At 46.1% G+C, this 18,785-nt stretch overlaps 1 protein-coding gene across 1 annotated transcript in view; it reads left to right on the forward strand.

Moving 5' to 3' along the window:
* The window catches only part of LOC106568319 (A disintegrin and metalloproteinase with thrombospondin motifs 6), a 200,988-nt gene that overhangs the window by 46,939 nt on the left and 135,264 nt on the right, over positions 1 to 18,785 (forward strand). Inside the window, exons 9-10 of the mRNA XM_045692499.2 lie at positions 6,261 to 6,366; positions 18,239 to 18,385. Of these exons, the coding sequence (XP_045548455.1) occupies positions 6,261 to 6,366; positions 18,239 to 18,385 (253 nt within the window). The remainder of the gene's footprint in view (positions 1 to 6,260; positions 6,367 to 18,238; positions 18,386 to 18,785) is intronic.

Below are 18,785 nucleotides of genomic sequence, written 5' to 3' on the forward strand. Positions count from 1 at the left end.
CTCTACTCTCTGTTATCTGCTCTCTGCTCTATGCCCTATGCTCTCTGTTCTGTGCTCTCTGCTCTATGCTCTCTGTTTTCTGTTCTCTGCTCTCTGTTCTCTGCTCTATGCTCTCTGTTCTCTGCTCTCTGTTCTCTGTTCTCTGCTCTATGCTCTCTGCTCTATGCTCTCTACTCTATGCTCTCTGTTCTCTGCTCTCTGTTCTGTTATTTTCTCTGCTCTATGCTCTCTGTTCTCTGCTCTCTGTTCTCTGTTCTATGCTCTCTGCTCTATGCTCTCTACTCTATGCTCTCTGTTCTCTGCTCTCTGCTCTCTGCTCTCTGCTCTCTACTCTATGCTCTCTGTTCTCTGCTCTCTGCTCTCTGCTCTCTACTCTATGTTCTGTGTTCTCTACTCTCTGTTATCTGCTCTCTGCTCTATGCTCTATGCTCTATTCTCTCTCTTCTCTGCTCTCTGTTCTCTGCTCTCTGTTCTCTACTCTCTGTTATCTGCTCTCTGCTCTATGCTCTCTGTTCTCTGCTCTCTGTTCTCTGTTCTCTGTTCTGTTATTTTCTCTGCTTTATGCTTTCTGTTCTCTGCTCTCTGTTCTCTGTTCTCTGCTCTCTACTCTCTGTTCTCTGTTCTCTACTCTCTGTTCTCTGTTCTCTACTCTCTGCTCTCTGTTCTCTACTCTTTGTTATCTGCTCTCTGCTCTATGCTCTATGCTCTCTGTTCTCTGCTCTCTGTTCTCTGCTCTCTGCTCTATGCTCTCTGTTCTCTGTTCTCTGCTCTATGCTCTCTGTTCTCTGTTCTCTGCTCTCTGTTCTCTGCTCTCTGCTCTCTGTTCTCTGTTCTCTGCTCTATGCTCTCTGTTCTCTGCTCTCTGTTCTCTACTCTCTGTTATCTGCTCTCTGCTCTATGCTCTCTGCTCTCTGTTCTCTGTTCTCTGTTCTGTTATTTTCTCTGCTTTATGCTTTCTGTTGTCTGCTCTCTGTTCTCTGCTCTCTGCTCTCTGTTCTCTGTTCTCTGTTTTGTTCTCTGCTCTCTGCTCTCTGTTCTCTACTCTCTGTTATCTGCTCTCTGCTTTCTGTTCTCTACTCTCTCTGTTCTCTGCTCTATGCTCTCTGTTCTCTGCTCCCTGTTCTCTGCTCTCTGTTCTCTGCTCTCTGCTCTCTGTTCTCTACTCTCTGTTATCTGCTCTCTGCTCTATGCTCTATGCTCTCTGTTCTGTGCTCTCTGCTCTATGCTCTCTGTTTTCTGTTCTCTGCTCTCTGTTCTCTGCTCTCTGTTCTCTGTTCTCTGCTCTCTGCTCTCTGCTCTATGCTCTCTGCTCTCTGTTCTCTGTTCTCTGTTCTGTTATTTTCTCTGCTTTATGCTTTCTGTTCTCTGCTCTCTGTTCTCTGCTCTCTGCTCTCTGTTCTCTGTTCTCTGTTTTGTTCTCTGCTCTCTGCTCTCTGTTCTCTACTCTCTGTTATCTGCTCTCTGCTTTCTGTTCTCTACTCTCTCTGTTCTCTGCTCTATGCTCTCTGTTCTCTGCTCCCTGTTCTCTGCTCTCTGTTCTCTGCTCTCTGCTCTCTGTTCTCTACTCTCTGTTATCTGCTCTCTGCTCTATGCCCTATGCTCTCTGTTCTGTGCTCTCTGCTCTATGCTCTCTGTTTTCTGTTCTCTGCTCTCTGTTCTCTGCTCTCTGTTCTCTGTTCTCTGCTCTCTGCTCTCTGTTCTCTGTTCTCTGTTCTATGCTCTCTGCTCTCTGCTCTCTACTCTATGCTCTCTGCTCTCTGCTCTCTGCTCTCTGTTCTCTGCTCTCTGTTCTCTGCTCTCTGTTCTCTGTTCTCTGCTCTCTGCTCTCTGTTCTCTGTTCTCTGTTCTCTGGTCTATGCTCTCTGTTCTCTGCTCTCTGTTCTCTGTTCTCTAGTCTCTGTTATCTGCTCTCTGCTCTATGCTCTCTGCTCTCTATTCTCTGTTCTCTGTTCTCTGTTCTGTTATTTTCTCTGCTCTCTGTTCTCTGCTCTCTGCTCTCTGTTCTCTACTCTCTGTTATCTGCTCTCTGCTCTATGCCCTATGCTCTCTGTTCTGTGCTCTCTGCTCTATGCTCTCTGTTTTCTGTTCTCTGCTCCTTGTTCTCTGCTCTCTGTTCTCTGTTCTCTGCTCTCTGCTCTCTGTTCTCTGTTCTCTGTTCTATGCTCTCTGCTCTCTGCTCTCTACTCTATGCTCTCTGCTCTCTGCTCTCTGCTCTCTGCTCTCTGTTCTCTGCTCTCTGTTCTCTGTTCTCTGCTCTCTGCTCTCTGTTCTCTGTTCTCTGTTCTCTGGTCTATGCTCTCTGTTCTCTGCTCTCTGTTCTCTGTTCTCTACTCTCTGTTATCTGCTCTCTGCTCTATGCTCTCTGCTCTCTATTCTCTGTTCTCTGTTCTGTTATTTTCTCTGCTTTATGCTTTCTGTTCTCTGCTCTCTGTTCTCTGCTCTCTGTTTTGTTCTCTGCTCTCTGCTCTCTGTTCTCTACTCTCTGTTATCTGCTCTCTGCTCTCTGTTCTCTGTTCTCTGCTCTATGTTCTCTGCTCTCTGTTCTCTACTCTCTGTTATCTGCTCTCTGCTCTCTGTTCTCTGCTCTCTGTTCTCTGCTTTCTGTTCTCTACTCTCTCTGCTCTCTGCTCTATGCTCTCTGTTCTCTGCTCCCTGTTCTCTGCTCTCTGTTCTCTGCTCTCTGCTCTCTGTTCTCTACTCTCTGTTATCTGCTCTCTGCTCTATGCTCTATGCTCTCTGTTCTGTGCTCTCTGCTCTATGCTCTCTGTTTTCTGTTCTCTGCTCTCTGTTCTATGTTATCTGCTCTATGCTCTCTGCTCTCTGCTCTCTGCTCTCTGTTATCTGTTCTCTGCTCTATGCTCTCTGTTCTCTGCTCTCTGTTCTCTACTCTCTGTTATCTGCTCTCTGCTCTATGCTCTCTGTTCTCTGCTCTCTGCTCTATGCTCTCTGTTCTCTGCTCTATGCTCTATGCTCTCTGTTCTCTGCTCTCTTTTCTCTTTTCTCTTTTCTCTGCTCTCTGTTATCTGCTCTCTGTTCTCTGTTCTCTGCTCTATGCTCTGTGCTCTTTGTTCTCTGTTCTCTGTTCTCTGCTCAATGCTCTCTGTTCTCTGCTCTATGCTCTCTGTTCTCTGCTTTCTGCTCTCGGTTCTCTGTTCTCTGTTCTCTGTTCTCTGCTCTATGCACTCTGCTCTATGCTCTCTGTTATCTGCTTTCTGCTCTATGCTCTCTGTTCTCTGCTCTATGCTCTCTGTTCTCTGTTTTGTTATTTTCTCTGCTCTATGCTCTCTGCTCTCTGTTCTCTGCTCTATGCTCTCTGCTCTCTGCTCTATGCTCTCTGTTCTCTGCTCTATGCTCTCTGTTCTCTGCTCTCTGATCTATGCTCTCTGTTCTCTGTTCTCTGTTCTTTTCTCTGTTCTCTGCTCTCTGCTCTATGTTCTCTGCTCTCTGATCTATGCTCTCTGTTCTCTGTTCTTTTCTCTGTTCTCCGCTCTCTGCTCTCTGTTCTGTGGCCTGGAGGCAAGGAAAGACAGGTCAGAGAGACCAGGTGGCGTTTACTGTCGTCGGGCCGGGTACAGACAGGGTTAGGTCCATGCAGGGCAGGGCACAGGCGTGGTAACCTCCAAGTGCACTTGACTGTGTCCTTCTACCAATATAGCTCAAATAATGTGGATATTTATAAGTTCATATGGCATATTTTTCTCCTGCTACAGTACTTTAAGGACACTGGTTTCCAGTCATTTTTGCCAGGGGTTTGGTTTGACATGTTGTGTCTCCACTGTGACAGGAACTGTGACAAACTTAAACTTACAAACTTGTTAAGCTTCTGTAACCAAGCTCAGAAAGGCAAGGGGGAGAAAAACAGAAAGATAGAGGGACAGATAGAAAGTGAAGGATGAAATTCAGAGGGAACATAAGATAACAAGAGAGAGAGAAAGACAGCGTTGTGGTGGAGAAAGGACGGCAGGGAGAGTCAGCATCTCCCCTCCTCTTTGCCTCCCTCCCTCTGATGGTGTAGAGCCCCTGCAGGCTCCACAGTATATCTTGGAGGTAATATTGGGACTCTGGGGGGGTTTGACAGATTGACCGCATTCGTCACATTCCCCCCGTCGCTTTAATTGCACCAGCATCTGCTTGGCTTCCTCGTTCTCTCTCACTCCCTTCTCCTTCTCTCCTCCTCCCCCTCTCCCTTTCCTCTGTTTCTCCTCTCCTCCTCCTTCTCTCCCTCTCCATTTCTTCTCCCATCTCAACCCTGTTCCCCACACTCTTTTCCCCCTATCCTCTCCTCCTTCCCCTCTCCCTCTCCATTTGTCCTCCCTTTTCAACACCCTCCTCTTCTCTTCCTTTCCTCCATTCCGTCCCTCTCAATCCTTCTCCCCCCTCTCCTCTACTCATCTCCTTCCCTCCTCACCCTATCATTAGGGGTCATGCTACAGGTCAGCTCTTTTCCCCTTGGGTCTCTGGGTAATCTGAGATGGAGATAATACCTAACCAACCCCACTTCTGAGTGTTATGTGAAACCCTTCCCAGTAGCCTGTAGATGGAATCTCTTCTCTTCTCTTTCTATCTGACCTGTTACCCTCTGGGGGAAGAACAGAGACACCTGGATGGGGGAAAGGCTCTACTCTCCAACCTTACACACACACACACACACGCACGCACGCACGTACACACACACACACACACACACACACACACACACACACACACACACACACACACACACACACACACACACACACACACACACACACACACATACACACACACACACACACACACACACACACACACACACACACACACACACACACACACACACACACACACACACACACACACACACACACACATACATACATACATAAAACATGTAGAACTCTGTATGCCTGCTTTTTGACAAAGCTAACAATAACCTGCATTTAATCTTATCTTGCATAAGATGAAATGTACATACTACAGTGACACTCCAACACACACACAAGCACACATGCACAGACAGGCAATTTTATAGCTTTACTCAGCGTTCTTTCACTCTTCTGCTTCTCTCTCCAAAAGAGCTCTTTCTCAAATATAAAGAATATGCCTATTGCTTTCTCTTTGGAACTCTATATGTTTTAGGGGGGGTGGGGATGTTTTCTTAAATTCAATAGCCTGCATTACTAGGTGGTCCCTTGTTACTTGGAGTGAAATGTATAAATCCAAGCCTGTCTAGACATTTTCCAGCTCTGACTTTAGGTTGAAAAAAGTTCATGTCTAGCCAGTTGATGCTGAAGTCAGGTCCCGCTGGTGAGTCCAGCAGCAGCAGCATGGACTGAGGCTGTGTCCCAAATCACACCCTATTCCTTATGTAGTGCATTACTTTTGTCCAGAGCCCTGAGAGAAGAAGTCAACTCTCAACGCTCTTAGCCAACGTCCCAAATGGCACCCTATTTCCTATATGGGCCCTGGTCAAAAGTAGTGCACTATAAATGGAATAGGGTGCAGCCTGAGAAGTTTAGTTGCCTTCTTCTCTCTCTCTCTCTCTCTCTCTCTCTCTCTCTCTCTCTCTCTCTCTCTCTCTCTCTCTCTCTCTCTCTCTCTCTCTCTCTCTCTCTACCTCTCTCCTGCTGCTCTTCCTTTAACACCAGGGAGGTCAGAACTGAGGAATCCAGCTTTTAGAGCCACCACTCCTAAGAATGTTACACCTTGACCTGACTCTGTTTCACTCTCTCTCTCTCTCTCTCTCTCTCTCTCTCTCTCTCTCTCTCTCTCTCTCTCTCTCTCTCTCTCTCTCTCTCTCTCTCTCTCTCTATATATATATATATATATATATATATATCTCACTCTATCTCTCTCACTCTCTATCTCTCTATCTATCTATCTATCTATCTATCTATCTATCTATCTATCTATCTATCTATCTATCTATCTATCTATCTATCTATCTATCTATCTATCTATCTATCTATCTATCTATCTATCTATGTATCTATCTATCTATCTATCTATCTATCTATCTATCTATCTATCTATCTCACTCTCTCTCTCTATCTCTCTCTATCTCTCTCACGCTCTCTCTTTCTCTATCTCTCACTATCTCTCTCTCTCTCACTCTATATCTCTCTATCTCTCTCTCTCTCACTCTATCTTTCTATCTATCTATCTCTCTCTCTCTCTCTCTATCTCTCTCTCTATCTCTCTCTATCTCTCTCTATATCTCTCTCTATCTGTCTCTCTCTCTATCTCTCTCGTTCTCTCTCTCTGTGTGTGTGTGTGTCCAGGCTTGGCGTCGGTAGCTGGGATGTGTGAGCCGGAGAGGAGTTGCAGCATCAATGAAGACATTGGCTTAGGTTCTGCTTTCACCATCGCTCACGAGATTGGCCACAAGTGAGTCCATTCACATTTACCCAGAATTTTCTGCATTGCTTTACTAAACACAGTTAACCCTTTCAGACCTTTCCCTTAGCCCCTCCCCATCACGGCTGCTAACACACTGTTTTAAAAATACTTTTATGTCCCAAAATAATGTTCAGTCGGAAACCAAGATTATCTTTGAAAATGTTTCCCTCTTAAACAGATTTAATTATATACACTGCCATTCAAAAGTTTGGGGTCACATAGAAATGTCCTTGTTTTTGAAAGAAAATTGTTCAGAAATACAGTGTAGACATTGTTAATGTTGTAAATGACTATTGTAGCTGGAAACAGCTGATTTTGAAAACTGTTGTCCTGATTAAAGATGCATTAAAACTGGCCTTCTTTAGACTAGTTGAGTATCTGGAGCATCAGCATTTGTGGGTTTGATTACAGGCTCAAAATGGCCAGAAACAAAGAACTTTCTTCTGAAACTCGCCAGTCTATTCTTGTTCTGAGAAATGAAGGCTATTCCATGCGAGAAATTACCAAGAAACTGAAGATCTCGTTCAACGCTGTGTACTACTTCCTTCACAGAACAGCGCAAACTGGCCCTAACCAGAATAGAAATAGGAGTGGGAGGCCCCGGTGCACAACTGAGCAAGAGGACAAGTACATTAGAGTGTCTAGTTTGAAAAACAGACGCCTCACAAGTCCTCAACTGGCAGCTTCATTAAATAGTACCCACAAAACACCAGTCTCAACATCAACAGTGAAGGGGCAACTCCGGGATGCTGGCCTTCTAGGCAGAGTTGCAAAGAAAAAGCCATATCTCAGACTGGCCAATAAAAAGAAAAGATTAAGATGGGCAAAAGGACACAGACACTGGACAGAGGATCTCTGCCTAGAAGACCAGCATCCCGGAGTTGCCTCTTCACTGTTGACGTTGAGACATTTCTAAGTAACCCCAAACCTTTGAACGGTAGTGTATATAATAATACACATATATATCACTACACAGAGAATGTGACTCGCTATTTCGTAACACCCGCAATATCATCTGCCAATAAAATTTTATTTTATTTTATTTGGAACTATTCCCAAAGAATAACCAGATCTTTGGGTTGGTTTGGTTTGGGTTGGTGTGCGTTGGTTTGGGTTGGGTTGGTACAGTTGAAGTCGGAAGTTTACATCAAATCAAATCAAAGTTTATTTGTCACGTGCGCTGAATACAACAGGTGTAGACCTTACAGTGAAATGCTTACTTACTGGCTCTAACCAATAGTGCAAAAGAGGTATTAGGTGAACAATAGGTAAGTAAAGAAATAAAGCAACAGTAAAAGACAGGCTATATACAGTAGCGAGGCTATAAAAGTAGCGAGGCTACATACAGACACCTGTTAGTCAGGTTGATTGAGGTTGTATGTACATGCAGATGTGGTTAAAGTGACTATGCATATATGATGAACAGAGAGTAGCAGTAGCGTGAAAGAGGGGTTGGCGGGTGGTGGGTGGCGGGACACAATGCAGATAGCCCGGTTAGCCAATGTGCGGGAGCACTGGTTGGTCGGCCCAATTGAGGTAGTATGTACATGAATGTATAGTTAAAGTGACTATGCATATATGATAAACAGAGTGTAGCAGCAGCATAAAAGAGGGGTTGGGGGGGCACACAATGCAAATAGTCCGGGTAGCCATTTGATTACCTGTTCAGGAGTCTTATGGCTTGGGGGTCAAAATTGTTGAGAAGCCTTTTTGTCCTAGACTTGGCACTCCGGTATCGCATGCCATGCGGTGGTAGAGAGAACAGTCTATGACTGGGGTGGCTGGGGTCTTTGACAATTTTTAGGGCCTTCCTCTGACACCGCCTGGTGTAGAGGTCCTGGATGGCAGGCAGCTTAGCCCCAGTGATTTACTAGGCCGTATGCACTACCCTCTGTAGTGTCTTGCGGTGAGAGTCCGAGCAATTGCCATACCAGGCAGTGATGCAACCAATCAGGATGTTGAAGCTGTAGAACCTTTTGAGGATCTCAGGACCCATGCCAAATCTTTTTAGTTTCCTGAGGGGGAATAGGCTTTGTCGTGCCCTCTTCACGACTGTCTTGGTGTGTTTGGACCATTCTAGTTTGTTGTTGATGTGGACACCACGGAACCTGAGCTCTAAACCTGCTCCACTACAGCTCCGTCGATGAGAATGGGGGCGTGCTCGGTCCTCCTTTTTCTGTAGTCCACAATAATCTCCTTAGTCTTGGTTACATTGAGGGATAGGTTGTTATTCTGGCACCTCCCGGCCAGGTCTCTGACTTCCTCCCTATAGGCTGTCTTGTCGTTGTCGGTGATCAGGCCTACCACTGTTGTGTCGTCTGCAAACTTAATGATGGTGTTAGAGTCATGCCTGGCCATGCAGTTGTGGGTGAACAGGGCGTACAGGAGGGGACTGAGTACGCACCCCTGGGGAGCTCCAGTGTTGAGGATCAGCGTGGCAGATATGTTGCTACCTACCCTCACCACCTGGGGGCGGCCCGTCAGGAAGTCCAGGATCCAGTTGCAGAGGGAGGTGTTTAGTCCCAGGATCCTTAGCTTAGTGATGAGCTTTGAGGTTACATACACCTTAGCCAAATAAGTTTAAACTCAGTTTTTCACAATTCACAATTCCCTGTCTTAGGTCAGTTAGTATCACCACTTTATTTTAAGAATGTGAAATGTCAGAATAATAGTAGAGAGAATGATTTATTTCAGCTTTTATTTCTTTCATCACATTCCCAGTGGGTCAGAGGTTTACATAAACTCAATTAGTATTTGGTGGCATTGCCTTGAAATTGTTGAACTTGGGTCAAACGTTTCAGGTAGCCTTCCACAAGCTTTCCACAATAAGTTTGGTGAATTTTGGCCCATTCCACATGACAGAGCTGGTGTAACTGAGTCAGGTTTGTAGGCCTGCTTGCACATGTTTCTTCAGTTCTGCCCACAATTTTTTTTATGGGTTTGAGGTCAGGGCTTTGTGATGGCCACTCCAATACCTTGACTTTGTTCTCCGTTAGCCATTTTTCCACAACTTTGGAAGTATGCTTGGGGTCATTGTCCATTTGGAAGACCCATTTGCGACCAAGCTTTAACTTCCTGACTGATGTCTTGAGATGTTGCTTCAATATACCCACATAATTTTCCATCCTCATGATGCCATCTATTTTGTGAAGTGCACCAGTCCCTCCTGCAGCAAAGCACCCCCACAACATGATGCTGCCACCCACATGCTTCACGGTTGGGATGGTGTTCTTCGGCTTGCATGCGTCCCCCTTTTTCCTCCAAACATAACAACACTCATTACGGCCAAACAGTTCTATTTTTGTTTCATCAGACCAGAGGATATTTCTCCAAAAAGTATGATCTTTGTCCCCATGTGCAGTTGCAAACCGTAGTCTGGCTTTTTTATGAAGGTTTTGGAGCAGTGGCTTCTTCCTTGCTGAGCGGCCTTTCAGATTATGTGAATATACAACTTGTTTTACTGTGGATATAGATACTTTTGCACCTGTTTCCTCCAGCATCTTCACAAGGTCCTTTGCTGTTGTTCTGGGATTGATTTACACTTTTCGCACCAAAGTACATTCATCTCTAGGAGACAGAACTCGTCTCCTTCCTGAGCAGTATGATGGCTGCGTGGTCTCATGGTGTTTATACTTGCGTACTATTGTTTGTACAGATGAACGTGATACCTCCAGGCGTTTGGAAATTGCTCCCAAGGATGAACAAGACTTGTGGAAGTCTACAATTATTTTTCTGACATTTTGGCTGATTTCTGTTGATTTTCCCATGATGTCAGGCAAAGAGGCACTGAGTTTGAAGGTAGGCCTTGAAATACATCCACAGGTACACCTCCAATTGACTCAAATTATGTCAATTAGCCTATCAGAAGCTTCTAAAGCCATCATTTTCTGGAATTTTCCAAGCTGTTTAAAGGCACAGTCAACTTAGTGTATGTAAACTTCTGACCCACTGGAATTGTGATACATTGAATTATAAGTAAAGTAATCTGTCTGTAAACAATTGTTGGAAAAATTACTTGTGACATTGTAATTGGTGCGTACTGGCGGCAGAGAAGTCACGCGCAGGAGAGCAAAAACGTATTTACAACGGCGCAGTTTAATAATAAAAACCACCGTTAACAGAACAATAAATCAAATGGGTACAAAACCCTTCACACACCAGCATAACGTGCACAAGCACTTACAACAAACAAATCCGGACAAGGACATGCTTCTTGCCTGGCGAGGGTTCAATCTCCTCACTGCCCGGATAAAGGGTGTTTCGCCCCCTCTGCTGAGAGAGCACAGCTCCTATCCCAGCCTTGGACGCGTCCACCTCCACTATGAACGCCAAAGAGGGATCTGGATGGGCCAGCATGGGAGCCGAGGTAAACAGAGCCCTCAGGTGACCAAAAGCCCTGTCCGCCTCAGCCGACCACTGCAAATGCACCGGGCCCCCCTTCAGCAGTGAGGTAATGAGAGCCGCTACCTGACCAAAACCCCGGATAAACCTCCGGTAGTAGTTGGCAAACCCTAAGAACCGCTGCACTTCCTTTACCGTGGTGGGAGTCGGCCAATTACGCACGGCTGAAATGCGGTCACTCTCCATCTCCACCCCTGAAGTGGAGATGCGGTACCCTAGGAAGGAGACGGACTGCTGGAAGAACAGACATTTCTCACCCTTGACGTACAGGTCATGCTCCAACAGGTGACCAAGCACCCTGCGCACCAGGGACACATGCTCGGCGCATGTAGCGGAGTATATCAGAATGTCATCGATATACACCACTACACCCTGCCCGTGCAGATCCCTGAAAAGCTCGTCTACAAAGGCTTGGAAGACTGATGGCGCATTAATCAACCCGTATGGCATGACAAGGTACTCATAGTGCCCTGAGGTGGTACTGAAAGCCGTCTTCCACTCGTCTCCCTCCCGGATACGCGCCAGGTTGTAAGCGCTGCTGAGATCTATTTTGGTGAAGAAGCGCGCCCCATGCATTGACTCAATTGCTGTGGCTATGAACAGTAACGGGTAACTATACTTCACAGTGATCTGGTTCAGACCTCGATAGTCAATACACGGGCGCAGTCCTCCCTCCTTCTTCTTCACAAAAAATAAACTCGAGGAGGCGGGTGAAGTGGAGGACCAAATGTACCCCTGACGCAGGGATTCAGAGACATATGTTTCCATAGCCGCCATCTCCGCCTGTGACAGGGGATACATGTGACTCCTTGGAAGTGCAGCGTCTACCAGGAGATTTATCGCACAATCACCCCGTCGATGGGGTGGTAATTGAGTTGCCTTCTTTTTGGAGAAGGTCGGGAGCCAAATCAGCATATTCGGGGGGAATGCACACGGTGGAGACCTGGTGTGGACCTTCCACCGTAGAGAGCCCTCCATTGCCAAGAAACAGTGGGGTCATGACAAGCTAACCAGGGTAGGCCTAGCACCACGGGAGACGCAGGAGAGTCAATAAGGCAGAGACTAATTCTCTCCTTGTGACCCCCCTGCGTCACCATGCCCAGAGGAGCGGTGGCCTCCCTAATCAACCCTGACCCTAATGGTCGACTATCTAAGGCGTGAACGGGGAAGGGCACAGCCACGGGAACAATGGGGATCCCTAAACTATGGCCGAACGATCTATCTATAAAATTCCCAGCCGCGCCTGAATCGACGAGCGCCTTATGCTGGGAATGCGGGGAAAACTCAGGAAAAGTGACATACAAAACCATATGTGCAGCAGAGGGCTCTGGGTGAGAATGGTGCCGGCTCACCTGGGGTGACACCAGAACGCCCTGCCTGCTGCCTCGATACCCAGAGGAACCAACCCGGCACCGACCAGCAGTGTGACCTCTGCGGCCACAGATGGTGCACGAGCTGGAACCCCCTCCAGTCTTCCTGCGCACCGCCCCTCCCAGCTCCATGGGTATTGGAGAGAGGGTGCGGGGGGATGGAACCAACAGACCCCGATCTGAACGTCCGCGGGTAGCCAGCAGGTTATCCAGCCGGATGGATAGTTCCACCAGCTGGTCGAATGTGAGGGTGGTGTCTCTGTAGGCCAACTCCCGACGAACGTCCTCGCGCAGACTACAGCGATAATGGTTGATCAGGGCCCTGTCATTCCATCCTGCGCCGGCACCCAGGGTGCGAAACTCCAGGGCGAAGTCCTGGACGCTCCTCGTCCCCTGCCTCAGATGGAAGAGGCGTTCACCCGCAGCTCTACCCTCGGGCGGGCAGTCGAAGACTGCCCGGAAGCGGCAGGTGAACTCCTTTAACTGGTCCAACGCCGCATCTCCCTCTCTCCACACGGCGTTGGCCCACTCCAGGGCTTTCCCGGTGAGGCACGAGACGAGGGCGGACAGACACCCTCTTACGGCCCGAAGGAGCCGGGTGGACGGTTGCCAGGTATAAGTCTAGCTGCAACAGGAACCCCTGGCAGTTCATCGTATTCCTGGGGAAGGGAGAGACGAATCCCACTGGGACCAGGAGAAGGAGGGGCGCGTAGTGGAGACCCCGGTTGTGCTGGTGGAGGCGCTGGAGAACTCCCTGTCTCTCCCAGCGGTCCATTGTCTGGACAACGCGGTCCATGGCGGTGCCAAGATGGTGGAGCATTGTTGCGTGCTCCCGGACGCGCTCCTCCACCCCTATACCCGGGGTACCTGCTCCTGCTGACTCCATAAGTTTGGTCCAGAATTCTGTAAGGGGTGCGTTCTGGCGGCAGAGAAGTCAGGCGCAGGAGAGCAAAAACTGATTTACAACAGCGCAGTTAAATAATAAAAACCACCATTAACAGAACAATAAATCAAATGGGTACAAAACCCGTCACACACCAGCATAACGTGCACAAGCACTTACAACAAACATTTCTGGACAAGGACATGTGGGGAACAGAGGGTTAAATACACAACATGTAATAAGGGAATTGAAACCAGGTGTGTGGAAAGACAAGACAAAACAAATGGAAAATGAAAAGTGGATCGATGATGGCTAGAAGTCTGGCGACGCCGATGGCGAGTGCCGCCCGAACAAGGAGAGGATTAAACTTCAGCGGAAGTCGTGACAGTCATGCACAAAGTAGATGTCCTAACCGACTTGCCAAAACTATAGTTTGTTAACAAGAAATTTGTGGAATGGTTGAAAAACTAGTTTTAATGACTCCAACCTAAGTGTATGTAAACTTCCGACTTCAACTGTATGTGGACACCTGCTCGTCTATCTCATTCCAAATCATGGGAATGAATATGTAGTTGGTCCCCCCTTTGCAGCTATAACAGCCTCCACTCTTCTTCTTGACAAACCATTTTTATATGGTCCTTGCTTTGTGCATGGGGGCATTGTCATGCGGAAACTGGAAAGGGCCTTACCCAAACTGTTGCCACAAAGTTGGAAGCACAGAAGCATCTAGAATATCATTGCATGCTATAGCTTTAAGATTTCCCTTCACTGGAACTAAGGGACCTAGCCCGAAACATGAAAAACAGCCCCAGACCATTTTTCCTCCTCCATCAAACTTTACAGTTGTCACTATGCATTCGGGCAGATAGCGTTCTCCTAGCATCCGGCAAACCCAGATTTGTCCATCGGACTAGCAGATGGTATTGTGCATGGTGATCTTAGGTGATCTTAGGCTTGTGTGCAGCTGCTCGGCCATGGAAACCCATTTCATGAAGCTCCCGACGAACAGTTATTGCTGTGGTTGTTTCCAGAGGCAGTTTGGAACTCAGTAGTGAGTGTTGCAACCGAGGACAGATGATTTTTAAGCACTTCAGCACTTGGCGGTCCCGTTCTGTGAGCTTGTGTGGCCATCCATTTTGCGGCTGAGCCGTTGTTGCTCCTAGATGTTTCCACTTCACAATAATAGCACTTACAGTTGACTGGGGCAGCTCTAGCAGGGCAGAAATTTGACGAACTGACTTGTTGTTATGACGGTGCCAAGTTGAAAGTCACTGAGCTCTTCAGTAAGGCCATTCTACTACCAATGTTTGTCTATGGACATTGCATGGCTGTGTGCTCGATTTTATACACCTGTCAGCAATGGGTGTGGCTGAAATAGCCAAATTTATTCATTTGAAAGGGTGTCCACATACTTTTTAATATACAGTGTATTCGGAAAGTATTCAGACCCCTTCCCTTTTTCCACATTTTGCTACGTTACAGCGTTATTCTAAAATAGATTAAATAAAACATTTCCTCATCAATCTACACACAATACCCCATAATGACAAAGCGAAAACAGGTTTATAGAAAGTTATGAAAATGTATTAAAAATAAAAACAGACCCTTTGCTATGAGACTCAAAATTGAGCTCAGGTGCATCCTGTTTCCATTGATCATCCTTGAGATGTTTCTACAACTTGATTGGAGTCCACCTGTGGTAAATTCAATTGATTGGACATGATTTGGAAAGGCACACACCTGTCTATATAAGGTCCCACAGTTGGCAGTGCATGTCAGAGCAAAAACCAAGCCATGAGATCGAAGGAATTGTCCGTAGAGCTCAGAGACAGGATTGTGTCCAGGCACAGATCTGGGGAAGGGTGCCAAAACATTTCTGCAGCATTGAGGGTCCCCAAAGTACAGAGAGATCTTTGATGAAAACCTGGTCCAGAGCGCTCAGGACCTCAACTGAGGCGCATGTTCACCTTCCAACAGGACAACGACCCTAAGCACACAGCCAAGACAACGCAGGAGTGGCTTCGGGACAAGTCTCTGAATGTCCTTGAGTGGCCCAGCCAGAGCCCAGACTTGAAGCCGATGGAACATCTCTGGAGAGACCTGATAATAGCTGTGCATCAACGCTCCCCTGACAGAACTTGAGAGGTTCTGCAGAGAAGAATGGGAGAAACTCCCCAAATACACGAGTGCCAAGCTTGTAGCATCATACCCAAGAAGACTCAAGGCTGTAATCGCTGCCAAAGGTGCTTCAACAAAGTACTGAGTAAAGGGTCTGAATACTTCTGTAAATGTGATTTTTCTGTTTTTATTTATAATAACTTTGCAAAAAATTCTAAAAACCTGTTTTTGCTTTGTCATTATTGGGTATTGTGTGTAGATTGACGAGGAAAAAAACTATTGAATACGTTTTAGAATAATGCTGTATTGTAACAAAATGTGGAAAAAGTCAAGGAGTTTGAATACTTTCCGAATGCAATGTATGCTGTGTTTGCTCATGCCAATGACAGTGTCCACGTACCTCCTGAATATAAAGTTCAGTAATGATGATGTATTGGTCTACGTATCCACTCCCTGGGGTTCACAGAGATGGCCATTTCCTTTATAATGTCTCGTGTCTGCTTCTGTTTTGGGGCAGTTGTAAAAATGGTCTCTGCAAGGAGCGGATGTATAAAAAAAACTAAGCCAGGACGACTGATTTATTTCCAGAGTAGGGTTAAATGTCATAAACGCCAGCGTTAGAAAAACAGGCCGGGCTGTGGGATGTGGTGGGTTGTTATATACATTACAACTGATCTGTGCTTTTGGACGGTCAGGGAAACTAAGCTTCGGCTTCCTGCCGTAACACAAGCTTTTCTTTCATTTAGATATTCAGACAGATACAGTTTTTGGGTTACATACATTTTTTGTTAAACGGATTTATATGCAGCCAGGCCAGTGCTCAGTCAAGTTGGGCAGCAGAAACCAGAAAGCAGAAACCTTTCTTTCTGTCAGGAGGTTCACACTAGAGAGCTGCTCTGATCAGACGGACGCTGAGAGAGAGAGAGAGAGAGAGAGAGAGAGAGAGAGAGAGGAGAGAGAGAGAGAGAGAGAGAGAGAGAGAGAGAGAGAGAGAGAGAGAGAAGTATTTGTGTTTACGGGGAGGGTGGACGAGTAGGGGTTGAACCAGGCCTGGGCGGTGTACTGTATATTCTATAATGGTATTTGAATGTTTGGTTTGTTAAATGTGATACGCCGTGTGTAACGTCCATTTTTATAGTTTACTCAGCTACTTGAGTCATCCCTCCCATCTCTCTCCATGCCGCTTTCCACACAGACCTAGTCCCACCCCTTGTCACTCAAGGATTGCATTTGTTGTTGCACAACCACGAGACACTTTCGTTCAGTCTGCATGGTCAATGCAGCACATGCAACAATGTTGATGACAACGATGTTGTTTCCACTTTGATCTTAATATAAATCCACAAGCATTTTATAATTAGTTTGTGTTTCTTACATCTGCAAACAGCTAGTTTGTATTTTCTTAGCAAGTTAAGCTAAATCGTGTTAGCCACTACTGCTAATCGCTAGTTAGCTGGCTAATAAAAGTACTGAGTCAGAGCAAACGTAGCTAGGTAAAACAACCTGATACCAGTACTGGTGGAGGCCTAAATCAGCATGTTGTTTGTGCAACAGTATCTTCTAAATCAAAGAGGAATAGGTGAAGCATGAATATGTTGGCAACATGAATAAAGATTTCATGTAGCCAAAGATTATAGGGTTCCCTAGGAAACACTGAACATCACTTTGGTTCCTACCCTGTCACAATAACTCCTCCATGGCATTTTCATTTGTTGTCATGTCAAACAACACTGTATTCAAAGTGCCCATTATTATTTATATGCTAACTATATAATTAGAATAAACATTCTATTTCCATGATTCCAAAACTTCACCCAAGTGTTTTGCTCTAAATCGCAATTGCAACATTTGGTTAAAAATAAGGCCTCGTTTTTTTGCCCATATCGTGGCAGTGTGGAAATGATCTCAAATTAGTGCAGGAAATTATTTTAGGTTGAAGTTGAATTGAACAGTATAAACCAATCAGAATGGAGAAAGACACATTGAAATAATGTATCATATATGTGATACCACCCTAGGGTCACGCAGTACTCATGAAGCAAATTTAGAACTTTTATTAATCAAAAACATAAAATACGTCAAATACCATCATACAGTCAAAAATGTGAAAAATACCCTGATATGATATTTTGCCGATATCGCCACGCCCAAGGTTGAACCTCTTTCTTTATCTCTCTGTCTCTCTCTCTTTCCCTCTCCCTCTCTTTCTCTTTCTCTCCTCTCTTTCTCTTTATCTGTCTCTCTCCTTCCCCTCTCTCTCTCTGTCTCTCTGTCTCTCTGTCTTTATCCCCGCCCCGCTCTCTGTCTCTCTCTCTTTCCCCAAGTCTCATTGAGAGCATAGAGTGTTTGGCTCTGGTCTATCCCCACCTCCCTCTTCCCCTGTCTGTAGCTGGCTGCTGTTCTGTAACTGGCCAGTCAAGACCTGTAGATGGTGATTGATTGACAAGCAGGCAGCATCAGGGTGGTGATTAAAACTCTCTGCTCCCTCCAGCGCTCCAGACAAAGCCTGACCCCTGACCTCTAGTCCCCTCTACACCAGCTGTTACAGCCAGGAGCCAGGGAGCCCTTTCTAACATCTCAAACCCTCTCTACCTCTCTCTAACCCTGCCCTACATGTAGAGGAGGTGCCGGGCAGAGTTATAGAAGAGGTAGAAAAGGGCTGCAGGTAGCCTAGCGGTTAAGAGCATTGGGCCAGTAACTGAAAGGTTGCTGGTTTGAATCCCCGAGCCGACTAGGTGACTAATCTGTCTAATTGGTCCTGTAAGTCACTCTGGATAAGAGCGTCTGTAAAATGAGGTACAGGGAGGTAGAGATACATTCCCAGAGGTAATTATTGAACCTATCTGACTGCTCTGCACCCATCAGCCACAGTATTAGATATCTCTCTTTGAATGGCATTTTTGGCCAATCTGGGTAAAGGCTGTCCTCAGGCACAGATCTAAGATCACCTGATCCTCCCCCAAACCATACCTTAACCTATATGGTTGGAAAAATCAAAACTGACCTTAGATCTTTAAGTCTTGAGGCAATTCCATCTTTCTCCATGTTTGACCCGCCCTCCTCTCTGTCCTCCATTTTGCGCTTACAGTTTCGGGATGAACCATGATGGAATAGGAAACTCATGTGGGACTAAAGGCCATGAGGCAGCCAAGCTGATGGCGGCCCACATCACAGCTAACACCAACCCCTTCTCCTGGTCGGCCTGCAGTAAGAGCTACATCACCAGTTTCCTCGAGTAAGTGGAAGAGGGGCATTCCTCCGCGTGTGTGTGTGTACCTATCTCTGCCTGAGATCTCAGTTTATTCTCACTTAAAACCACCTATTGAAACTCTTGTACATATCCTGAACAAATCCTTAACTTCCTCAGTGTGTAAAAAGACATGTATAGCCTTCCAGCCATCCAAACATTGATCCTAGGTTTTGGGACAGAAACAGAAAGCCTACACTTCTCCTCCTCAAAATGTTCTTTCTCTCCGTGCCTTGAATAACAGATCGATTTGTTTTCTTGCTTCAGTAAAGAAGGATAATTCTTAGTTTATTTCAAATATTTGTCTTAATTTGATAAGTGCCCCTCAGGACTGGCTGATGGTAGCAGATAGAGTCTGGGTTTAGAAGTATGAAATAAATCGTCCAGT

This window comes from Salmo salar, chromosome 13 (genome assembly GCF_965601325.2).
Source record: "Salmo salar chromosome 13, fSalSal1, whole genome shotgun sequence".
Classification (NCBI taxonomy): Eukaryota; Metazoa; Chordata; class Actinopteri; order Salmoniformes; family Salmonidae; genus Salmo; species Salmo salar.